We start from the raw sequence: 21,539 nt of genomic DNA on the forward strand, positions 1-21,539 counted from the left end.
TGGGGCTAACATTCAAGCTAGTCTGACAGCCTTGGCGTCCGTCCGTCCGTTGAAGTGATTTCCCCAGCCTTTTTCCCTTCGCTGGGCTCGGCTTGTGTTTATGAAGCCCACCCCCGGGAGGCAGCTTGCAGTAATCGTCCCGCTTTACAGCTGAAGGGGGCCGAGCTGTAAAGGAGCGCTGTTACTGCCAGCGCAGTTAAGAGGGTCACAGAGCAGTCACGGCTTGCCCCCTGTGCCTGCCCTGGCCCACCGCGGGCCGGCGGGCATCCCGGCTGCCCCTGAGCTTTGTGTTGGGACGCAGCCGTGACAGAAGACCCACACGGTTGGGTCCTTCCACCCTTGAGAGCACAGGCTAGCCAAGGCCAGGGAGAAATCCCACCCCCGCCCCCAGACACACACACAACTGACCACCACTAAATGGGGTGATGCCCCCCCCCCCCAAGAAAAAGCCGGTCAGGGAACCAGCTATGCCGGTCAGGAGCGGGAGTGATATTTGAACTGGCCAGGAGGGTGGTGGTGGTGGGGGGAAACGGAGGAGGAATAGGGTCGGCATATGAAGAGTGTGTTTCTGACTCCGTCTAGAGATGGACTCGCACAGTTCTGCTCAGAGTTACCCAGATCCCCGGCTCCCGCTCCTTACCGTCACAGGGATGCCTGTGGAGTTAACTTGTGTATTAGAAGGAAGGTGACCCGAACCATCGATGGGCCATTTCTTAGGCTAGAACAACAGCAGCGTGTGATGTCGAGCTGAGGCGATTAAGGAAAGGTCCCGAATCGATGCTAGATAGAGTGGGAGGAGCCCATGTGGCTTAGGGAGCCCTGGAGCGAGCAGCTCTGCAAGGGCCCACCTAGCACAACAAGACACACCTGACGCCGTAGGGGGCGGGGCCTGGTGCTGTGGAATGTCCTCGGATGCTTGTGCGTGAAGGAAGGCATGAAGGGAGTGCCAGGTGGGGTAACTGGCGTCCCCATGCGTGTGCACGGTGTCACCGAGGTGTTGGGGGGCTAACGTGTGCTTTTTTCCCCCTCCCCGGATGTGAGAAACAGGGGGACGCGTGGTAATCAGGTTGAGTTCGAAATTGCCCTTGACCCTTGTGTGCACACCAGGAAGCCTCTCCTTTGGCTTTCCCGGGCTCCTCCCGTCGCCCTTGGTCCCCCAGCTTCTCCGCCTGCCAACACACCCAGCCCCAGCCCTCTTTCTTCACTGTCTCCCGGTTGACCCAAGGGGACATGGAAGCGGTCCCTTCCGCAGATGACATGTAGGAGCTATTTGTTCTCTTTATTACATGGCCTTCCTTTTATTTCAAAATAACGCCCTCAGCAAATGTTTCCCGAGCGATTTCTTGGTCAGCCCTGGCTTGGTTGGCTCTTGCCGCGGGGTCACCTGCCCCCTGTGGGAAAGGGCCCCGGAAGGGACCTAAGCGTCATCGAAGTGGTGGCGATGCCTCATGTTCCGATTTCTCCTCAAGCCCCAACTACAAAAAGGTAGAAGGAGAAAGTTGAGCGTCGTAGACGTCTCCACTTTCTGCTTTATTTGCTGATGCTCTTCAGCTGCCCTTCCTCTGGGACCTTCTGTCTCGGCGGGCCTTGTGCTTCCAACGTGTGAGGCCCCCGGTCTTCCAGAGAAGGGTCTGTTGGTGGCAGATTACCGTGGGCACAGAGGTCCTGCCTTCTCACAGTGACCTTTGGGCCTTCATTCCTTGTACTACTGTCTCCCCCCCCCCCCGCCCGCCCCCCAGGCGAATACAGTGCTGGCAACAAACACGACCCTTTTGAGGCAGCAGAGGACAAAGATCTTCCTGTGGAGAAATACTTCATGGACAGGCAGCCCGTGAGCGAGCCACCCGCTGACCAGGCGGCCGTGGACATGCCACACAGCTCCCCACTCCGGCTGGACAGAAAGCGTAAAGTCTCAGGTGACAGCAACCACACTGAGACCACTGTGGAGGAGCTGCCGGAGGACCCTCTCCTGAAGGCCAAGCGGAGACGGGTCTCCAAAGGTGAGCTCGGTCGGCTTCGGTGGCCAGCGCATGCGGCCGGAGGTGGCCAGACCCGAGCTGTGCTGCCCACCCTAGCCGCGGGGACGCCCAGGGGGAGTCCCTCGTGCGGAGCAGGGGAGGTCCCCCGTTCCCGCCCTGGAGCCCCGGGGAAGCCGCTCACGCCTCCCCTGTCCCCAAAGCCAGATGCAGGAGCTCGAGCCCAAAGATGGCCAAAGATGAATAAGTCCCCTCCCGAGAGACTTGGTGACCGGCTCAAGCAGAGGCAGGGACCACTCACTCCCCCTCCCCTCCCCCACCCCTATTAGCGATGCGTAAGACAATTTGTTCTCCCCCCCCAGGGGGCTTTTTGATTAATTTGTAGTTATTTCTCCATTAGATGACTGGCCTGAGAGGGAAATGACAAACAGTTCCTCTAACCACTTAGAAGACCCACATTATAGTGAGCTGACCAACCTGAAGGTGTGCATTGAATTAACAGGGCTCCATCCTAAAAAGCAACGGCACTTGCTGCATCTTAGAGAACGCTGGGAACAGCAGGTGTCGGCCGCAGAGAGCAAAGCTGGCCGCCAGGGCAGGAAGGAAGTGACCCAGGCGGTTCAGCCTGAGGTCACCGCCCAGGGCACTAACAGCCCCGAAGAGAAACCTGGCAGGAAAAGGGCTGAGGCCAAAGGCAACCGAAGCTGGTCGGAGGAGTCCCTCAAATCCAATGACAATGAACAAGGTATGCAGAGGCCACCCCACTCCTGGAGGGCGGGTCACCCACCTTCCGTGGGGCAGGGCCCCGGGAGGAGCCGAGCGCTAGAGAAATGGACGGACCAGGATGTGGCAGGCAGGGGGTGCTTTCCTTTGAGGTCCTTCCAGCCTCTGCCCTTCCCTGGGGAATGTACAGTGAGGGACTCAGCAGGGAGCTTGTCTTCCTGGCTCCGGCTCACCCTGGGGCCCGGGGCTGGGCAGGAAGGGGATGTCCGGGCGACCCCGCGGGGCTGGCCAGCGCCCTGGTCCAGCCTGAGCCTGTGTCCGCTCCCTCGGGTCCTGAGCACCCACTCCCCACACCCACCCACCCACCCACCCCGTGGATGGGGGTGGGAGATGTGGAAGGGCTGACTCCTGCCCTCCTGTCCCGGTCCTTTGAGGAAACTTGGGGCCGTTTGGCGTTTTGTGGGTTAACCTATTTGCCGGTTTGAATGTGGGATAATTAAAATATTAATGCTTTGGAAACATAATTGGTATATCTTTAAAAACTGAAGCCGCTCCAGTGATCAGTGCTAACAATGGGCTTTTCTTTCCGCACCGGCTACAACTGTGTAACGCCCGCTTCTTCTCGCCCTCCCTCCTTCCCGCCCGCCACCCCCTCCGGATTTAGGCTTGCCTGTGTTCTCCGGCTCTCCGCCCATGAAGAGCCTTTCATCCACCAATGCAAGCGGCAAAAAGCAGACTCAGCCAAGCTGCACGCCAGCCTCGAGGCCGCCTGCCAAACAGCAGAAAATTAAAGAAAGCCAGAAGACAGATGTGCTGTGCACAGACGAAGAAGAGGATTGCCAGGCGGCCTCCCTGCTGCAGAAATACACCGACAGCAGCGAGAAACCATCCGGGAAGAGACTGTGCAAAACCAAGCATCTGATCCCTCAGGAGCCCAGGCAGGGCTTGTCGCTGACGGGAGACTACTATGTGGAGAACACGGACGGCAAGGTACCTTTTGCCCCCCTGCTCCCCGCTGGGCCTGTGGGACAGCACACCCCGTCTGCCTGCAGCCTCTTCGCTTCTGGGGACAGAGCTTCCCTTTACCCACGTTCCTCCCCCAGATGTCACTCTCGGGGGCCCCCCCCAATCCCCAGGGTGGCGATGAAGTTTCAAACTAGTAAGAATGAAACCCCTTTCCCCCCCGCCCAGGGCCCCTCCGCGCCACCCCCTCTTCTCCCCCAAAACAAAAGCAAAGGGAAAAGTTCCTTCCTCCGCTCAGGGCTGTCACTTGGGGAGGAGGGCCAGAGAAGCCGGTGTGGGAAGCCGGGCTTAACCGTGCGCGCCGCCCGGTTTTGTGATAGGTGACCGTCCGGAGGTTCCGGAAGCGGCCCGAGCCCAGTTCCGACTACGATCTGTCACCAGCCAAGCAGGACCAGAAGCCCTTCGACCGTTTGCAACAATTGCTGCCGGCTTCCCAGTCCTCACAGCTGCCACGCTCAAGCTCCCCTCCAGAGACCACCCAGTCGCGCCCGATGCCTCCAGAAGCCCGGAGACTCATCGTCAATAAGAACGCAGGCGAGACCCTTCTGCAGCGGGCCGCCAGGCTCGGCTATGAGGTGAGGGGCTTTGGGGGGGCCTGGCTCCTCGGGGCTGGGGGGGGTGGAGGCGCCCCATCCGGCGGGGGTCCGGGCAGGGACTCAGAGCGCAGCCCCCCTCCTTATCCGGGGCTGGGCTGGGTGTTCCAGCAGGATGTTTGTGTTCGCCCCACTCGCGCTCCCCGCTCCCGGCTCTTTGCTGGCTTGTTCAGTCGCCATGTGAAAAGAAAGGCCTCTCTGATGTTCACTTCGTGTTCAGGCAGGTAGGCTGCTTCGGCATCCTCCAGTCTCGCTCACTTATCTCTGATATAAAATCTGACATAACCCAGGGCTTGGCGACTGGGGGAATTTTAATGAGCCCTTTTGGATTCTGATTAGCAAGGGGGAGAGAAGTTATTAGCTCTATTTTGGGTTGCTTGTGCTGTTTCTCGGGCAAAGCGGTGCCCCTGTTGGGAGTGGGCGGGAGATGTCTGGGTAGGGGTTGGGCTTGGGGGGCAGACCCGAAGAGTCTTTTTTTCTGAGAGGGCTGGGCCATGGGGGGGGGAGCCTGAGGGCTGCGGAGGAGGGGGGAGGAGGGCCTCCGGCTGTGCCTAAGAGTCACCGCCCCCTCCCCCACCCTGCTCCTCTCCCAGACTGGCTCTCGCTGGAGTTGCCCTCTGAGAGATGGATTACCCGCTCTGCCCTGCGCCGCTCCCCCACCACACTTGTCAGATGAAATTGTGAGGTAATAGCCCACGGGGCAAAGGCATTTTTTATGCTGGCATCAGCCCTCTGGGAGTTGAATGGTGGAAATGAAAGGGGGCTCAGCAGGCTGAGTGTGGAGGTGTGGACGAGGGCTGCCGGGGCAGGGCCTGTGCTGGCCTGAGGGCTCGCGGGATTGGCCCGGAGTCCCGGCCCCCACACCCCGGCCAGCTGTGTGGGGGAGCCCTTCCTGGTGTGACCGCCTTGACCCCCAGGCGCGCCGCACCGCCCCCCCCCCCCCCCGCCAATATCTCCCTCCCCGGGCATGACTGGATAGGAAGTTCGGAGCAGTAGCGATTTCTTAGTTTGGGGGTAGTTTCGGTGGTCGGTTAAATGTGCTATTGCTTGTACCAACGTGCCTCTTCTGGAGATCTCTGGATTGCCTGGAGAGAACTCTCTGGAATGATTTTTAGTTAGGGGAGGTGAAATCCACGTGGCAGCCAGTTGGCCTCCCGTGAGCTGAGAGCTGCAGCACCTAGGATGACGGGGCGGATACCGTACCCGCTGCTGAGCTAGACCCTGCGTGCCCAGCGATCGCTCCTTCGCTCGTGATTGGTCGTGGTTGAGAAGAGGGGCCTGGGCTCCGGCAAACACTGGAGGAGAGGCGGGAGAGCAGGAGGGCGGGGCTCCCCGCTTCGCCTCTGATCTTGGCATTTCCAACAGTTGATCCATTTGGGACCGGAGACCTCAGGAGACGCTTGTTGGTCCTTTAAGGAAGTTTCCATTTTGGTTTTTGTGGATTTGTGGAACCGGTGGGTCTGAGGCCTGGACCAAGGACCACTTACTCGATCCGTGAATTTGATGCCTTTGATGGCACCTGAAGCCTTGGACATGTTTATGTCAGGACAGCTGTGGGGGGCGGGTTCCCTTCCCGCCTGAAGTTCAGTATGTAAGTTGCGTAATTGCCAGTTTTGACGCCGAACATTTAACTAGTGACTTTTAACTCCCAACTTTCTAGAATTTCGTTGGGCAGAATTTTCAATTGTTGGGATGATGGCCAGTTAGATTCGCAGTCTAAAGATTTGCAGTCTAAATCTTTGAAAGTTGAAGGGCAATTTGTTTAACCCCGGAAAGGCATGTTCTACGAAAGAACTGATATGGGAGGGTCTTCCAGAAGTTAGTCTTTACCACTGTGATTTTCTGCTTAGCTAGAGATACTGTGTGTCATAAAAAGGCTGTCCGAGCTTTGTGTTGTGGTTATCTGGTCCTTAAGGTTCAGAAACACCCTCTGTGTTAAATAGACCACCTGCGTGGCTGGAGACACGCGAAGCTTTCCCTCCCCATAAAAAGGCTTCTGTTTCTTAGGCTAAAATGCCAGTGTGCAACCACATGCTTGTGCGTTTAGTGGTGATGGTTAAATTTTCTATGAATTGAATAAATCATGTTTTTAAAAAAGTTAATGAGGCATTTAATTAATTAACAATGTCGGGTTTATGGCCTTTATGGTTACGTTTTGCGGTTAATGGCATTCGGCTTATAGCCGCTTAACAGAGAATTGTCCAACGAAAACAGTTTAATTTTGTTTGGAAATGGGTGGGCTGCCCTTCAAACACTCCCACTTCTAGTGTGGAGAAGAAGCCACGAACTGTGGTGGGTCGACAGATGTGCCCAGCCCCTTCGCCAGTGTCTCTGTGGCTGACAGCAGTGGCCGGTCTAGAGGGCGCTGCCCCCCCCCCCGCCCTCAGCGAGGAGGGTGTACTTGGCCAGCCCGCTTGACCCTAACAAACTAGGCCTCGCGGGATGCTCATTGCAGCTGGATTGGTCCCTCTCACAGGGGCCCCCTTGGGCCTTCTGAATCTTCCCGCAGACCGGCTGCCGGAAGACTTGAGCTATAGGTCTAGGACTCAGTGTTCATTGAACTTGGGGCTTAACCTCTCTGGACCTCAGTGTCCCCAAGCGTGGAATGAGAACAGTACCACCTTCCCTTCCTGCTGTGCCGCAGGTTACTGTGGGGTAACACGCGACATCCTCATCTGGGGAAACTGAGAAGTGCTATGAACAGCACAGGGCAGTTAGGGCGGCCCCGTGGGCGGCCGGGGCCTGCTGCCTTTCTTGCCGCCCTCCAGGAAAGGAGAGTCGACTCACCCACCAGCTTGGCTGTCCTTTCCTTTCGAGGTACCCTCAGAGCAGCCCTGTAGCGACGCAGGTTTCCGGGTGAAGGCCATAATTGTCAGAGCAAATAAACCCTGGGTTGGTAGGACCCCAGGCAGGCCGCCGGGGCCCGGGGAAATTGATCTGCGCACGGCAGTCGGTGGCGCTCAGACCTGCTCCCAGAGCCACGTGACGAGGCCTCTCCCTGGCTGGGGCACACAACTCATTAGCTTGCAGCCGTCCACTCGAGTCTGGCTAGTGAGGGCCTGCGAAAAGAGCAGCAGCTTCATGTGGTATCCTGGATACCAGGGCTCGGGGCAGGTGGCCTGGGAGCCCGGAGGATTGTGGGCTTTCTGGCAGGTTGGGCTCCGAAAGAAGAAACGCATCTGTGGTGTGGGCATGCCTTCTTTCTTCCGCCTCCTGTTTTGGAGGGGAGCTGCCGCGGTGACCTGAGGCAACAGGACACCAGTGGCCGGGTTTACCAGCATGCAACATTAGGTTCACAGGGTGAGCATATGGAACATTCTAGTTAGCTCCCAACTAACTGGTCACTTTTGATTGATGGGTCCCAGGAAGGGCCCAGGAGGTTTGCAGAGCCCACGTTACATCTGCGGGTGGCTGGAATGACCCCTGTTTGGGGTTTAACAGATGAGTTATTTCAAAGTTGTCACAGGGAGGCCTGCTCTGACCCCGTCCACCTCTCCGTCTGCAAGTAGACCGCGTGTAGGCCAGCCCCGCCTACCCCCAGCTCTGGGAACCTGACAGCTCTCTGCTGGGCATGACTGGTGGGAAAACAGTGTCGTGTGTTTTCTGGTGGCAAATGCTGTTCTATGTGTTTGAAAACTTTCTTAATCAAGGTAATAAAACATTGAATAAATTACTGCTCTGCTTACCGGGAGCGGTTCATATTAATATTTTAACACGCCAAAGAAGTCAGATTAATAACAGTGATTCTAATGCAAACCGTTGACACAGAATACCTTCTGAGACGGTGGGGGGAACGGTGAACTTGTTTTATTTAGTTCTCGAGATGTGTAGGTTGCAGCGTGTGGTTTTTCGGATCCCTGTCATTAACTTAAGTAACTATGAAAATATTATATATTGATTCTGTTCCCAGTGGGGTGGCGCGAGGTCAAACAGAGGGTGAGGTTATCTGAAGCACTTGGTGTCCTTTCTCGATGTTCGATGTGGTGCAAAGAGAGTGCCTGTCTTGTACGCTACTTACCCTGTAAGCAGGAGCGTGGGAGGACCCGGCTAACCTAACCCACCATCCCTCCCCTCTCTACGTGAAGGAATGTTCTCGGCTGATTTAATCTCTGTGCATCGGTCATCCACGCTTTTATCTGGACTTGTGTTTCTCTCCACTACCACCTACTGAATGGACCCGTTGACTCCATCACACGTGCTCTTGCCACCTCACCAGCACGCCAGCCTCCCCCCCCGCCCCCCCCCCCCCGCCGGCCCACGCTGCTCGTGGGCTCTGGGCCCCGGGGGTGCATGCCCTCTGAGAGCAGGCGCTGCCAGGCCATGGCGAGGTCACCCTTGCAGGGTTCCTGGTGCAGTGGTCTGATGGCATGCCCCCCCCACAGGAGGTGGTCTTGTACTGCCTGGAGAACAAGATTTGTGACGTGAACCATCGAGACAACGCGGGTTACTGCGCCCTGCATGAGGCTTGTGCGAGGGGCTGGCTCAACATCGTGCGGCACCTGCTCGAATACGGCGCAGACGTCAACTGCAGCGCCCAGGACGGAACCAGGTCAGTGACGGTGGTTCTCGGGGCCCGCGGAAAACCCCAGAAGGAAAGGTGCAGAGTGATAACCTAAGCACATTGATGGTGGAGTCTTCTAGAATGGAATCGAACAGACCTTTCCGGCAAACGTAGATGGAACTTTAAAAATTACTAAGGCTCCCCCGGACAGAAGGCCCTGAAGATGTCGGAGCCTGTGTGAATAACTGAGGGTGTTGCTTTTTAACCCCTGCACCCTTGGTCAGCATCTAGGAAATGGGCGTATTTAAAATACATGTGAATTGATAGTCTCAGGAATACAGACAGAGGGCCAACGGCCACTGGCTCCGTAGGAGCTGCCGTGTCCACCCACATCCCTGGGCCTGTCTCTTACCCTGTCCTTGACCTCGGGTCAGAGGCCCAGGTCGGAGTCAGCCCAAGCGTCTTTCCTGGTTGTGTGTGGGATGCAGCCGGGAGGCGGGGCATAGGGCTTTCCTGACAGGCATACAATTAGCCAAACCGCAAGGTATTTGGTGTCTCATGGTTTCCAAATAGCATTCCCTCAGGATGGGACTGCGGGCAGCCTTCTGACCCCAGTGGACACGGGCCGGAGAACCCTGTACCCTCCTGAGACCTCACCCCAGGGACTCTGCTCCTGGGCCAGAGGCGTGATCGTTCATCTCTAAGCTGCTGACGTGCGGCTTTCTGGAGAGGCTCCACTTTCTTTGTACCTCGTTTCTTTTTTAAAAAAGAGTAGGATTTTATTTATTTATTTTTAACGGTAGCACAACTGCTTGATGTTTTGGTTTCCACAATGGTGTGGTTCTCTCCCCCCCCCCCCCCCCGCCATAAATTCTTTTTTCCCCAGTCTGTGTCACTACTTAAGTTCATTGAAAACAGTTTTTTTTTAGCTTGAGTTCGTCCTTGGGGCCTGGATTAAAATAGATTTGCATTTGAGAATTGGGCTTGAAATAGTCCCTTGCACCTACCTTGGAAAGGGTTACGTGTAGACCTAACAACAGAGTGAGTCGTGGCTTGACCTCAGGCCCCTCGCCGTGCCTCCGTTTCCCTATCCGGATCGGCAGCGGCACACCTCGTTGGGGAGGGGTGTGCCCGGGAGGCTTGGCGCGCGCACATCCAGCTTCGCCCGCTGTCAGAGGCCAGCAATAGGCTTAATCCCGCGACGCGTCTCTCCTAGACCTCTTCATGATGCCGTTGAGAACGATCACCTGGAAATTGTCCGCTTGCTCCTCTCCTATGGTGCTGACCCCACTTTGGCTACGTACTCAGGTAGAACCATCATGAAAATGACCCACAGCGAACTTATGGAAAAGTTTTTAACAGGTACGACAAAGTTCCAGAAACGGTCTTAGGCCAGCCATTCAGATGGTTTCTTCACACACTTCTGTCCGGGGACTACCCCTCACTCACGGGGCCCACCCTTCTTCGCCCCCAGTGACGCTTGCTGGGGAAAGTTAGTCTATCAAAGAACGGATACATAATTCAGAGCAGAGATACGTGCTGTCTTGTGAGGGCTGAGAAAATTCTTAGCTTGCCAGTCTAGCCTTTTTGGTGGGCCAGGGGCAGTAAGGGTGGTCTGTCTGTCTGGAAGGCAGGTGGACGGGTATGTAGGTCCGGTCCCATGTGGCTGAGAACAGGGAACTGGAAGCGCGCCCAGCTGTGGGGTAGACAGGAAGTGACATGCCCGCCCTCACAGGGACATGCCCCTGCGGCGGTCAGCGTTTCATCCCCCCCAGAGGGCTTTATCTTGTTTTTCTCTCTCCAGATTATTTAAACGACCTACAGGGTCGCAGTGACGAAGACTCCAATGGCTCTTGGGAGTTCTATGGCAGCTCCGTGTGTGGTGAGCAGTTGTCCTTTTTTGTTCAGTGGCAAGTGAATGAGTTACAGAACATTTCTCTCTGGTGTGGGTGAGGGGTGGCGGGCAGTGGGTGCCGTAAGCAGGGCTGAGTTGGGCAAGAATTTTTAAAGAGTCCTCTTTTGACAATAGTTGGCCTCTCACGGCAGCTTGCTGATTTCTTTCTCTCTTGTTTGCCCTCCATTAGAACCAGATGATGAAAGTGGATACGATGTTTTAGCGAACCCCCCGGGACCAGAGGACCAGGATGACGACGATGAGGCCTACAGCGATGTGTTTGAATTTGAGTTTTCGGAGAGCCCCCTCTTACCATGTTATAACATCCAAGTGTCCGTCGCTCAGGGGTGAGCATGGCCATCACGTGCTTGAGAACGAGCTGGGCTGCTGGGGGTGGGGCGGGCAGGAGTTAGAAACCCCTTTCAGCAGATGAGGGTGGGTGGGTGAATGAATCCCACGAACCCCACATACTGCAGTAGATCCTTTCTAGAAAAGGTGTGGAGGGGGGTAGTACAGCATGATCTAACTGCCCTTATCAGGGACCGCCCCCGCCAAGCCCAAAGGACACTGAATTCAGTGGCTGGAATTTCACAGAAGAGTTGGGGCAGCTTGGATCCTTAGGTCACTAAACTCTTTCGGAGGGGTCTTCTTTAGGAGCCCCCCACGACAGGCCACCGTAGGGACCTTCCAAGGCACTTTAGGTCTATTGGCCTCTGGCGATATACCCCCTTGTCGTGTAAGCCTGAGAAGGACATTATATGGTACCTGGGATCTTGAGTGTCATCAGATTTGGTTAGACCCAGTGTTGCCCCCATGGTTGGGCCATTGGGCCGCAGATGACCAATCCCTTGGGGGCGTGTGCACGACAGGAGACTCTTCGGCTGTGTGTTGACACAGGTGCTTAATGAGTAACATCCTCCTCAGGCTCCGAAGTTGTAAACACGTATGCTGCCACAGGGACATTTTATTCGTAATAGAAATCAGAAAGTGTGGCAGGGTGTACGGAAGGAATGTAACACCTTCCCCCTCAAAGGCGTCACTCCCCAAAGCACTGAGGGATGGGGGCGGAGGCGCGGGGAAGGGAAGGCAAGGCAAGCCAGCCGGCCTTCCGCGTTGATGATGCTCCATTCGGGAGGGTCGGGGGAGAGGACAGGAGCGACCCAAGGGGCCTCGGTGAGCGGCTCCGGGGCTGGGATGCAGAAGGCTTCCCACAGCGACAGTAGCGAGGCGCCCGCCTTGGACAGTGGTGACCCGAGCTGTGGCCAGAGCCGAGTGAGCAGGTGTTTGCCTGTCAGCCTCGGGCGGCCCCGTGGCACCCCGAGGTGAGGCTCCTTCCGAGGTGCCGTCCCTGCTCCCGTCGAAGTCGGCCGGTCCTCTGTCGGTGGTCGCTTAACAAATCCGGTCGCGTCCCGCGTTCTCGCCTCCGAAAGTAGATCTTCTAGGGATGGTGAGAAACGGGGGCGGGGCGGCAGTGTCCCAGCAGAAGTGACCGTGTCGTGTCCGTCCCCCGTCCCGGCCGGCCCGTCGGCGTGGGGCTTCCTAGCCCCGAGCGCCTTCAGGTTGGCCCAGAAACTCGAGCCACTCTCCCGTCTCGTTCGCAGGCCTCGAAACTGGCTACTGCTCTCGGATGTGCTCAAGAAGCTGAAAATGTCCTCCCGCATCTTCCGCTGCAACTTCCCGAATGTGGAAATTGTCACCATCGCCGAGGCTGAGTTATACCGGCAAGTGTCGGCAAGTCTCTTGTTCTCCTGCTCCAAAGACCTGGAGGCCTTCAGCCCAGAAAGCAAGGAGCTCTTGGACCTGGTGGAGTTCACCAGCGAGCTGCAGACTCTGCTGGGCTCGTCCGTGCAATGGTTGCACCCTAGCGACACGGCGTCGGACGACTACTGGTGAGCTCGCCGGCCGTGTACAGTGTGTCATAGTGTTAATCTTTGTGCATATGTGTCATAATACGACTATTTCTGTAAAGAAAGGACACTATTACATATGGAAATATCTCTTCTTTATATAAGAGAAATGACTCCAGTCAGAAGGACTTAGCAACATGTTGTTCTTTTGTTTCTGTTTTTGTTTTTCTTTTGTTTTTGTTTTTCCTCTTCAAACTTCTCAGCTCGTCTTTATGAAGTTGTTACAATGTTTCTTTACTTTTCAAATGCACACCTGCCTTGGGATCTGTTCGTTTTTACTTGGAACATTAGTTTCTTTCCACTTTTTTAAGGAAAAAAAAAAAATGAGCAAAAGGAGCTGCACACTTGGACTCAGTGTCACACAAAGCTGTTTCAAGTGTGGCCAGAACCACGTGGTTGGTTTGGGGACGTGAATTGGGTGAAGGCACTTGGTAATTGTTGTAACTTTATGTTTTGTTTACAGAGTACCTGCTCAGGCCAGGTAAATGCTATTGGATGTAATCCAGTAGCGTGTAATATAAATTCAAACCATATCCACACACAACAACTAATTGTATGAAACTTTTATATCCTAATTTAAAAGCTGTGAAATTAGTTTTCACGCATCAAACCGGATTGTTTATATGTTTAAACATTTTATGCTCTTATTTAAAGAAGACTTTGAGCTATTTTTTTCTGTACCCTGTAAAATATTGAAAACTAACATAATATGTTGAGGTTGCTTGAAAATGTACATAAAACTAAAATTTTCTGAATTGTGTGTTTATGTTTGAAATCTGTGTTTTAACTTTGTAAGTAAATTCTCTGCCTTTGTATTTATATTTTACAAAAATTTTCTTAAAAGGCAATAAACCTGTTGAGGAAAGGAGAAAACCAAAGTATCTTGTGTCCTATGTTTTCCTACAACATTACTGTTGTCACAGATGCTTTTTAGGCAGTGGTGATGGTCAGTTCCCCACAGAGGACTTCAGAGGAATTTATAGTCTCTGGAAACCAAAGCAGACCGAGGATACTCAGAACACAGTTTGGAGTCTTATCCTAAAATCTCAGTATGTGGGCATATATTTTGATGTCTCTCAGATCCTTCTCTTCCCAATTTTTTCTTGATGCCCAAGTCCGCCCTTAACGTTGTCTTTGGCCATGACGGACTACGGTAACTCCATCATGGCCAACCCTACATCTTTAAGGAGCGATCCTTCCAGAAACTGAGGGGTCGCGTCCATTCTCCCTCCAGACCTCATGTTTTTTTGTTACCTTTTACGGTCCAGGCCTGTAGTTTTGACCACCCTGCCACTCTACTGCTCTTCCTTTTCCAGCAGTATCCATGCTGGGTTCCCTCGGTTAGCACTCAGTTTCTCTCCCACGTCCTTTCACGTCCTTCCTTCACTGCGGAGCCTGGAAAGCTGAGAGCTACTAGCTCAGTTTGGAAGGTAGAGTGAGGGAGAGGCAACTTCTTGCTCTAGGAGCTGCCGACGAGAGCTCATCAAGACATGTTGGCCGGTTGGAGCGACTAGACCAGCCTTCCAACATCGGGTCTTCAGAAGCAGTCGGGGCTGTGGCAGCTGCTTTCTGACGCCTGGATGACAACCCTGGCAGATTGTTCTGGAGCCCAGTGGTCCCTCCCAAAGATTTTATAAGCATGTGATTCCTTGTATCAAATCCATTGGTGCTCAGAATGCCCCGAGTGCTTTCTAGGCCTGCATCGAACATGGAGAACACGAAGGCAGAGCAGATGGGGGCAGGGAGGACGCCACGGAAATGATGTACTCAGGTGGGGTCTTGAAGCGTGCAAGGGGTGGGGTCGGCAAGCCTCAGCAGGTGAGAACAGCGAGGCGGAGCTGGGAAGGGGGACATGCAGCACCGCCGGATAAGCTGGCGTGTGGAATGACAGAGCCCCTTGTTGGGGAAGACTTGGAGTGCCATACGACATTTGGGATATGTCCTGAAGACAAAAGGCAGCCAACAAGTGGTTTTGATCTATTAATTCTTCCAATTAGAAAGAAATCCACTTTTTTTTTTTTTTAAGATTTTATTTATTTGACAGAGAGAGACACAGCGAGAGAGGGAACACAAGCAGGGGCAGAGGGAGAGGGAGAAGCAGGCTCCCCACCGAGCAGGGAGCCCGACGCCGGGCTCATCCCAGGACCCTGGGATCATGACCTGAGCCGAAGGCAGGTGCTTAACGACCTAGCAACCCAGGCGCCCCAAAAGAAATCCACTTTCATTGTTAAGAAAATAATCCACGCTGTTGGCTAACTGAACATAATTAAAAAAAAAAAAAAAAAAACTGGCCCCCCCAAAAAGTTATTTTGTTTAAAAAAAAAATAGAGGCGTCTGGGTGGCTCAGTCGGTTAAGCGTCCGCCTTCGGCTCAGGTCATGATCTCAGAGTCCCGGGACTGAGTCCCGCTTCGGCTCCTTGCTCAGCAGGGAGCCTCCTTCTCCTTCTGCCTCTGTCCCTCCTCCCCACTCCACTTTTGCTCTCTCTCAAATAAATAATTTTTTAAAAAGATAATAAATAAATGTTGTTTTGACCAGAAAAGAAAGGAAAAACAATCCACACATTTCAGAAATAACAGGTTCCTGTTCTCCATCCCCAGCCACCTTTTCCGCCCATCCCCCACTCCGGTATTAAAACGACTGTTTTATCATTTGTTGAATTTTTGTTTTTTAGGAAAAACGGCAGTGAGAGTGGCAAAAAGGAAAAAGCAGATAGCGAGAGCTGTCACACACACCCTCAGGAGTAACTTAAGCAAAGAGAACTGGTGAGCTCAAACTCTTGCAGGCAGCCAGGGGCTCCCCTGGGCCCAAAATAAAGCAAAGAAGAACACCAGGGCGTTGAGCTCTTTGTATTTGTATTTGGGCTGGAGGCAAAGGGAGGGCCCGAGGCCAGCTGAGGTCCCATCCCGGATGAAGGGCATTTCTATTAATTAAGCCAAGAAGACAGGTGGGAGCCCCAGGTTTACGGGCTAGACGGGGGAGTAATGAGCTTGGTTCAGGAGACATCGGAGGCGGTGCTTCCTGCAGCTGGAGGGGCATCATAGAGCATAAAGAACATGTATTGCACGTGTGGAAACATGGATGAAGAAGGGCCAAAGCACTGACCACGGGTAGAGAGGAGGGGGCACAGGTGTAGAAGCTCCCCTGTGGGAATCGCGGGGACGTGGGTGTCGAGCACACCTCGCTGGGTGTAGACCGTGAAGATGCCATGTAAGACGCGGTGTGAGACCCGGAGACCCCCGTGGCTGCAGTGAGATCACAGGGAGAGTGAGTCACTCCCTGCTCACCCCGGGTGGAGGGCAGCAGTGCGGTTCCTTCCACTTCTGAAGGTGTCTCTGAAGGTGTCCTGTCCTCCCTCCCATGGCTGAACTGTGGTTGCGACCCCCAGGGCCAGAGCAGCCGCCCTTGACCGAGAAACGCGCTCCCAGTGTGTGGGGGGCGGGGCCTGGGTCCCCGACGCCCTGGTGTGACAGAGCCCCCCGCCCAGCCCCGCCCTGCCTGGCTTTTATGTGGGACACTAGGAAGTGATGTCGACGCAGGCCACTGTTAATTTTGACTTTTTCTACTACTCCAGCCAAATCTGATCTTCATATGCTTACCACCTGTGTGAACTTGGGCATGGTACTCTTTTAGCCTTGTTCTCTTTTGGCAAATTGGCCTACTAGTTGTTCATAGTAAAGGACCGAAGACATCTAAGTCTCTGTCAGCCGGGTTCTGGGTAAATGAACCGGTACATCCGTGCAAGGGACTGAGGACCTGCTCTCTGAATGGCTTTAGAATGTTCTTCAGCGTAGATCATTAAATGAAAAGACAAGGTGAAGAAAAGTACGCACGGTTTCCTGCTATTTAAGATGGGGATGGGGAGTTAAGCATAGACACATATCTGCTTTATTTTAAAAATGAAACACCTTTGAAAGAATGAATGCTTACATCTGGGGAAAATAGAACTGGCTGCAATTGAAAGAGGGTGGAAGCTATACATCTCTGAATTTCCTTATTGTATAGATTTGACTTTAGAGTTCCCATAGTTTTCAACTGTAAGCAATGCCTACAAATCAAAAAGCAAAATGAAGCAAACCGGGCTTGTACCCTGTTGGTCGCACCGCCACACATTTCAAGAGACTTTAGAACACAATCAATTGATTATATAATCCTTTGTGGATTTACCCTGAGGACAGAAAAGGGCAAAAAACATTTCAAATTTGTTTTCAGTAATCCTATCCTTCGTGGTGGTGTCCGCATTGTTATTCTGAGCCGGTCCTGTTTGTGTTGTGAGATAAAGCAAAAAGTATCTGTTGTTGTTGGGAACTGAGATTTTCAGCACAGGAGAAAGGAGATGCAAATGTAGGACTGGTGAGGTTGAATACAAATGACGCAGTCCTGAAGCTGAATTAGAAGTAGTATCACTACGAAGTCATGATGAATTTTATCTTAAAAAAATATTTCGGGGCGCCTGGCTCAGTCAGCAGAGCACGACGCGCCTCTCGATCTCAGGGTTGGAAGTTCGAGCCCCACGTTGGGTGCAGAGATTACTTAAGAATAAAATCTTTTAAAAATATATTTCGGGGGCGCCTGGGTGGCTCAGTCATTAAGCGAAGCGTCTGCCTTCGGCTCAGGTCATGGTCCCAGGGTCCTGGGATCGAGCCCCGCATCGGGCTCCCTGCTCCGCGGGAAGCCCGCTTCTCCCTCTCTCACTCCCCCTGCTTGTGTTCCCTCTCTTCCTGTGTCTCTCTCTGTCAAATAAAATCTTTAAAAATATATATATATATATATTTCGTAGCTCTGTCCACTGCTGAAAAGGCCTAGAAACAATGACCTATAGAAATGGGCACCACTACGTCCCACACTGTGGTTTCTAAATACCTTACCCTACTACAAAGAATTGAGCTTCCTTCGAGAAATGGTTGATTGCAGTTTGGGGAGGGAGACGGAGGGGAGTATGGACAGACACAATAAGCTAGTGGGGCTTTGTCAAAAAGACACAGCAGCCAACTTGGAGAAACCTCCAATAGGATAAATATGGACTGCTTTGAGCATCAGTGAGGATAGCTGCAATGAATAAATAAGCATGAATATGTTCAAATTGTGAGTTCATTAAAGGTATGCAAAACCAAATTCCCTTGATTCCCCTGTTGGAGGAGTGTTGGGGAAAACCTCATCATTTGAAAACTTAGCAAACAAAGGGAAAGAATTGAGCATTTCCCCTGCCTTTCCTATATGAAAGGAAATGTTTTGCTCTACGACAGTATCCCAGCCAGTACCTGAAGAAATTCCAGAATGTTACCAGTTTACGACCCTTCAGGAACCAGTGGATCTAGGCAATGATCGTTTATGAATGCCAACATTACCAAAAATAAAGGAAAATACAAAGAGGAACAACCAGGCTTTGTGAGCCTCCTGATGGGAAAACACTTCACCTCCTATGAAGTTGTCTTGCCAAAAATTCGAACCTGAAGACTGATCAAGCCGTGCTCCCCAATAGAAATATAATGTGAGGGGCGCCTGGGTGGCTCAGTTGGTTAAGCGTCTGCCTTCGGCTCAGGTCATGATCCCCGGGGTCCTGGGATCGAGCCCCACATCGGGCTCCCTGCTCTGCGGGAAGCCTGCTTCTCCCTCTCCCACTCCCCCTGCTTGTGTTCCCTCTCGCTGTCTCTCTCTGTCCAAAAAAAAAAAAAAAAAAACTTTAAAAAATAATAATAATAAAAAAGAATTTTAAAAATATATATTTGTGAAAACCAGGGAGATGGGAGCACTGAACATTTTTTGGTGGAGTCCTTTTAGTAATATATGCTAAAATATTTATGAGTGAAATAACAAGCTATCTGGGATTTGCATCAAAGTCATCCCGGAGGGGTAAGACAGAGGTATAGAGGAAGCAAGGCTGATCATCGGTGGGTAATTGTTGAAGCTGGTGATGGGCACATGGGGGGTTATTTCCATTATACTCTTTTTCTCATTTTGGTTATATTTGAAATTTTCTACAATAAAAAAAAATTGTATGGGGCGTCTGGCTGGCTCAGTCAGTAGAACAAGCGACTCTTGATCTCGCGGTTGTGAATCTGAGCCCCATGCTGGGTGTGGAGCCTACTTAAAAAAAAAGTTAAGGGGCGCCTGGGTGGCTCAGTCAGTTGAGCGGCTGCTTTCGGCTCAGGTCATGATCCCGGGGTCCTGGGATGGAGCCCCGCCATTGGGCTCCCTGCTCAGCGGGAGGCCTGCTTCTCCCTCTCCCACTCCCCCTGCTTGTGTTCCCTCTCTCGCTGTCTCTCTCTCTATCAAATAAATAAATAAAATCTTAAAAAAAAAAAATGCTGAACACTTGGGGTGCTGGGGTTGGCTCAGTTGGTAAAACATGTGAACCTTGATCTTGGGGTTCTAAATTTGAGCCCCACGTTGGGTGTAGAGATTACTTAAAAATAAAAAAATCTTGGGGGGCCTGGGTGGCTCAGTTGTTAAGCGTCTGCCTTCGGCTCGGGTCATGGTCCCAGGGTCCTGGGATCGAGCCCCGCATCGGGCTCCCTGCTCAGCCGGAAGCCTGCTTCTCCCTCTTCCACTCCCCCTGCTTGTGTTCCCTCTCGCTGTCTCTCTCTCTCTGTCAAATAAATAAATAAAAATAAAATAAAATAAAAAATAAAAAAATCTTGGGGCACCTGGGTGGCTCAGTTGGTTAAGTGTCTGCCTTCGGCTCAGGGTCACGATCCCAGGAGTCCTGGGATGGAGCCCCGCGTTGGGTTCCCCGCTCAGCAGGGAGTCTGCTTCTCCCTCTGCCCTTCACCCCACTCGTGCTGTCTTCTCTCGCGCACTCTCTCTCTCTCAAATAAGTAAATAAAATCTTTTTAACAAAATCTTAAAATAAATAAAATTAATAAAATTAAATTAAAAAGTCATATACTTTAAAAAAAATAGACCCTGAAATGAGCCTGCCCCTTCACACACAATCTGTAAATTTCTGCAAGCTGGACTTGTGTTTTTATCTCAACCATCTGGTGAGATGACCTGTTTGCTGGGAAAACGCAGAGAAACCATGGCAGATGCTAGTTCTCAATGGCAAAGGCTAGAGGGGTCACAGAAGGGGCCAGACTTCCTTGGGTATGCTGAATATATAGTTTTAAGTGGTTTAAATATCCAAAAGCCAAAAATAAAAATAAATGGATGAGGGCAAATGCTGAATTTGAATGTAAACAGGAAAAATTAAACTTTGTATCACATTGACAACATCACCCCACAGAAAAAAGTTAACTGAAGTAAGTTTCAAGCAGAGTACATGGAGTACACATCCTTAGTGGAATATATTCTGACTGAGCCACCCAGGTGCCCTTTTTTTTTCTTTTTTCTTTTCTGTTTTTAAGTAGGTTCATGGAGCCTAACTATATGGAATATATTCTAAGGACAAAAATAACTGCAAAGATATCTTGAACTCTACTTAGCAGATCTTTTGTAGTGGTATTTGTATCATAATTCTGAACGTGTTTTACGTGTATCATAGGACAAAGCAAAGATATTGGTGATGTTGGAAACCACCGTGTAAAAAGGGAAATATGAATATAGAATGTAGGGAAGAGAAAGTACCCTGTGATGTGGATTTGAATTGTCAACTCAAGATTTAAACAAAACAAATACAATGTGGATTTTTAAGTTCTGTCCACTAAAAAGGCTGAAAAAACATTGACACTCTAGTAACAATGAGCACATCTAGCAGCAAGTTCTTGGTTTCTAAATACCATTCTCCACCATCAAGAACCAGGGACTGCTTGAAGAAATGGCTGACCCCGAGTCTCTAGCAAGGAGCCTACAAAGTGAGCCTTGCCTGTGGAGGGACAGACTGGCACATGGGCTGAGTCAGGACACGGCATCACCTCCGTAGTGTTCTTGTCAAAAATGTGTAACCCAGGGGCGCCTGGGTGGCTCAGTTGTTAAGCGTCTGCCTTCGGCTCAGGTCATGATCCCAGGGTCCTGGGATCGAGCCCCGCATTGGGCTCCCTGCTCAGCAGGAAGCCCGCTTCTCCCTCCCCCACCCAGCTGCTTGTGTTCCCTCTCTCGCTGTGTCTCTCTCTGTCAAATAAATAAATTAAAAAAAAAAAATGTGTAACCTGAATCCAATCATGAGGAGACAGCTAAATCCAGAATGTGGGAAATTCTGCAAGACAACTGGCCTGGCCTTCCTTTATTTTTATTTTTTAACCCATGTCATGAAAAACAAAAGCAGAAGGGAATGTTCTATATTAGAGAAGATGAAGAGACAAGGCAATCAAATGCAACACATGAACCTAGATAGAATTCTAGGACAGAAAAAAAATCGCTATAAAACTCTTGAGGGGGAGCCTGGGTGGCTCAGTCGGTTAAGCGTCCGACTCTTGTTTCGGCTCAGGTCATGACCTCAGGGTCGTGAGATTAGGGAGAGAAGACTTAGCACAGAGTCTGCTTGGGATTCTCTCCCTCTCTCCCTCTGCCCCTTGCACTCTCCCTCTCGCTCTCTCTAAAAATAAATAAAATCTTTTAAAAAATAAATAAAACACTTTGGGGACTACTGGAGAAATTTTTAAAAATCAATCTTAATGAGATATAATTTACATACAATAAAAGACGCCCATTTCAATGTACAGTTCTACGAGTTTTGACAATTTCACACCCCTGTAACCACCACTCCCAGTCAAGCATCTAACATGTTCATCGCCCCCCCAAAAGTTTCCTGGTGCCTCTTTGCTTTCAATGACTCCCTCACCCCAGGCAACCACTGATGTGGTTTCTCTCACTATAGAGTTAAATGGGAAATAGAAATAAAGGCTATAAATTAGAGGGTATTATTGAATAAATGTAAATTTTCTTAGTGATAATGGCATTGCGGTTATGTAAGAAAATGTTCTTATTCTGGGGCGATGTACGCTAGGGTGTTCAAGGGTGAATTTTCATGACATCTGTAATTTACT

At 51.8% G+C, this 21,539-nt stretch overlaps 1 protein-coding gene across 8 annotated transcripts in view; it reads left to right on the forward strand.

The window, feature by feature from the left end:
• Positions 1-13,495, forward strand: part of BCOR (BCL6 corepressor) — a 44,960-nt gene extending 31,465 nt beyond the window's left edge. For 6 of the 8 annotated variants that reach the window (XM_078064731.1, XM_036076798.2, XM_036076796.2 and 3 more), the window contains 9 exons: positions 1,740-2,000; positions 2,377-2,721; positions 3,364-3,689; positions 4,043-4,297; positions 8,698-8,864; positions 10,033-10,178; positions 10,621-10,698; positions 10,901-11,057; positions 12,312-13,495. In XM_078064731.1, the coding sequence (XP_077920857.1) occupies positions 1,740-2,000; positions 2,377-2,721; positions 3,364-3,689; positions 4,043-4,297; positions 8,698-8,864; positions 10,033-10,178; positions 10,621-10,698; positions 10,901-11,057; positions 12,312-12,603 (2,027 nt within the window). In that variant the 3' untranslated portion in view covers positions 12,604-13,495. The remainder of the gene's footprint in view (positions 1-1,739; positions 2,001-2,376; positions 2,722-3,363; positions 3,690-4,042; positions 4,298-8,697; positions 8,865-10,032; positions 10,179-10,620; positions 10,699-10,900; positions 11,058-12,311) is intronic. The other 2 variants (XM_036076801.2, XM_036076802.2) reach the window with 1 other exon arrangement.
• The last annotated feature ends 8,044 nt before the right edge of the window (positions 13,496-21,539 follow it).

The sequence above is a fragment of the Halichoerus grypus genome, chromosome X, assembly GCF_964656455.1.
Source record: "Halichoerus grypus chromosome X, mHalGry1.hap1.1, whole genome shotgun sequence".
Taxonomy (NCBI): Eukaryota; Metazoa; Chordata; class Mammalia; order Carnivora; family Phocidae; genus Halichoerus; species Halichoerus grypus.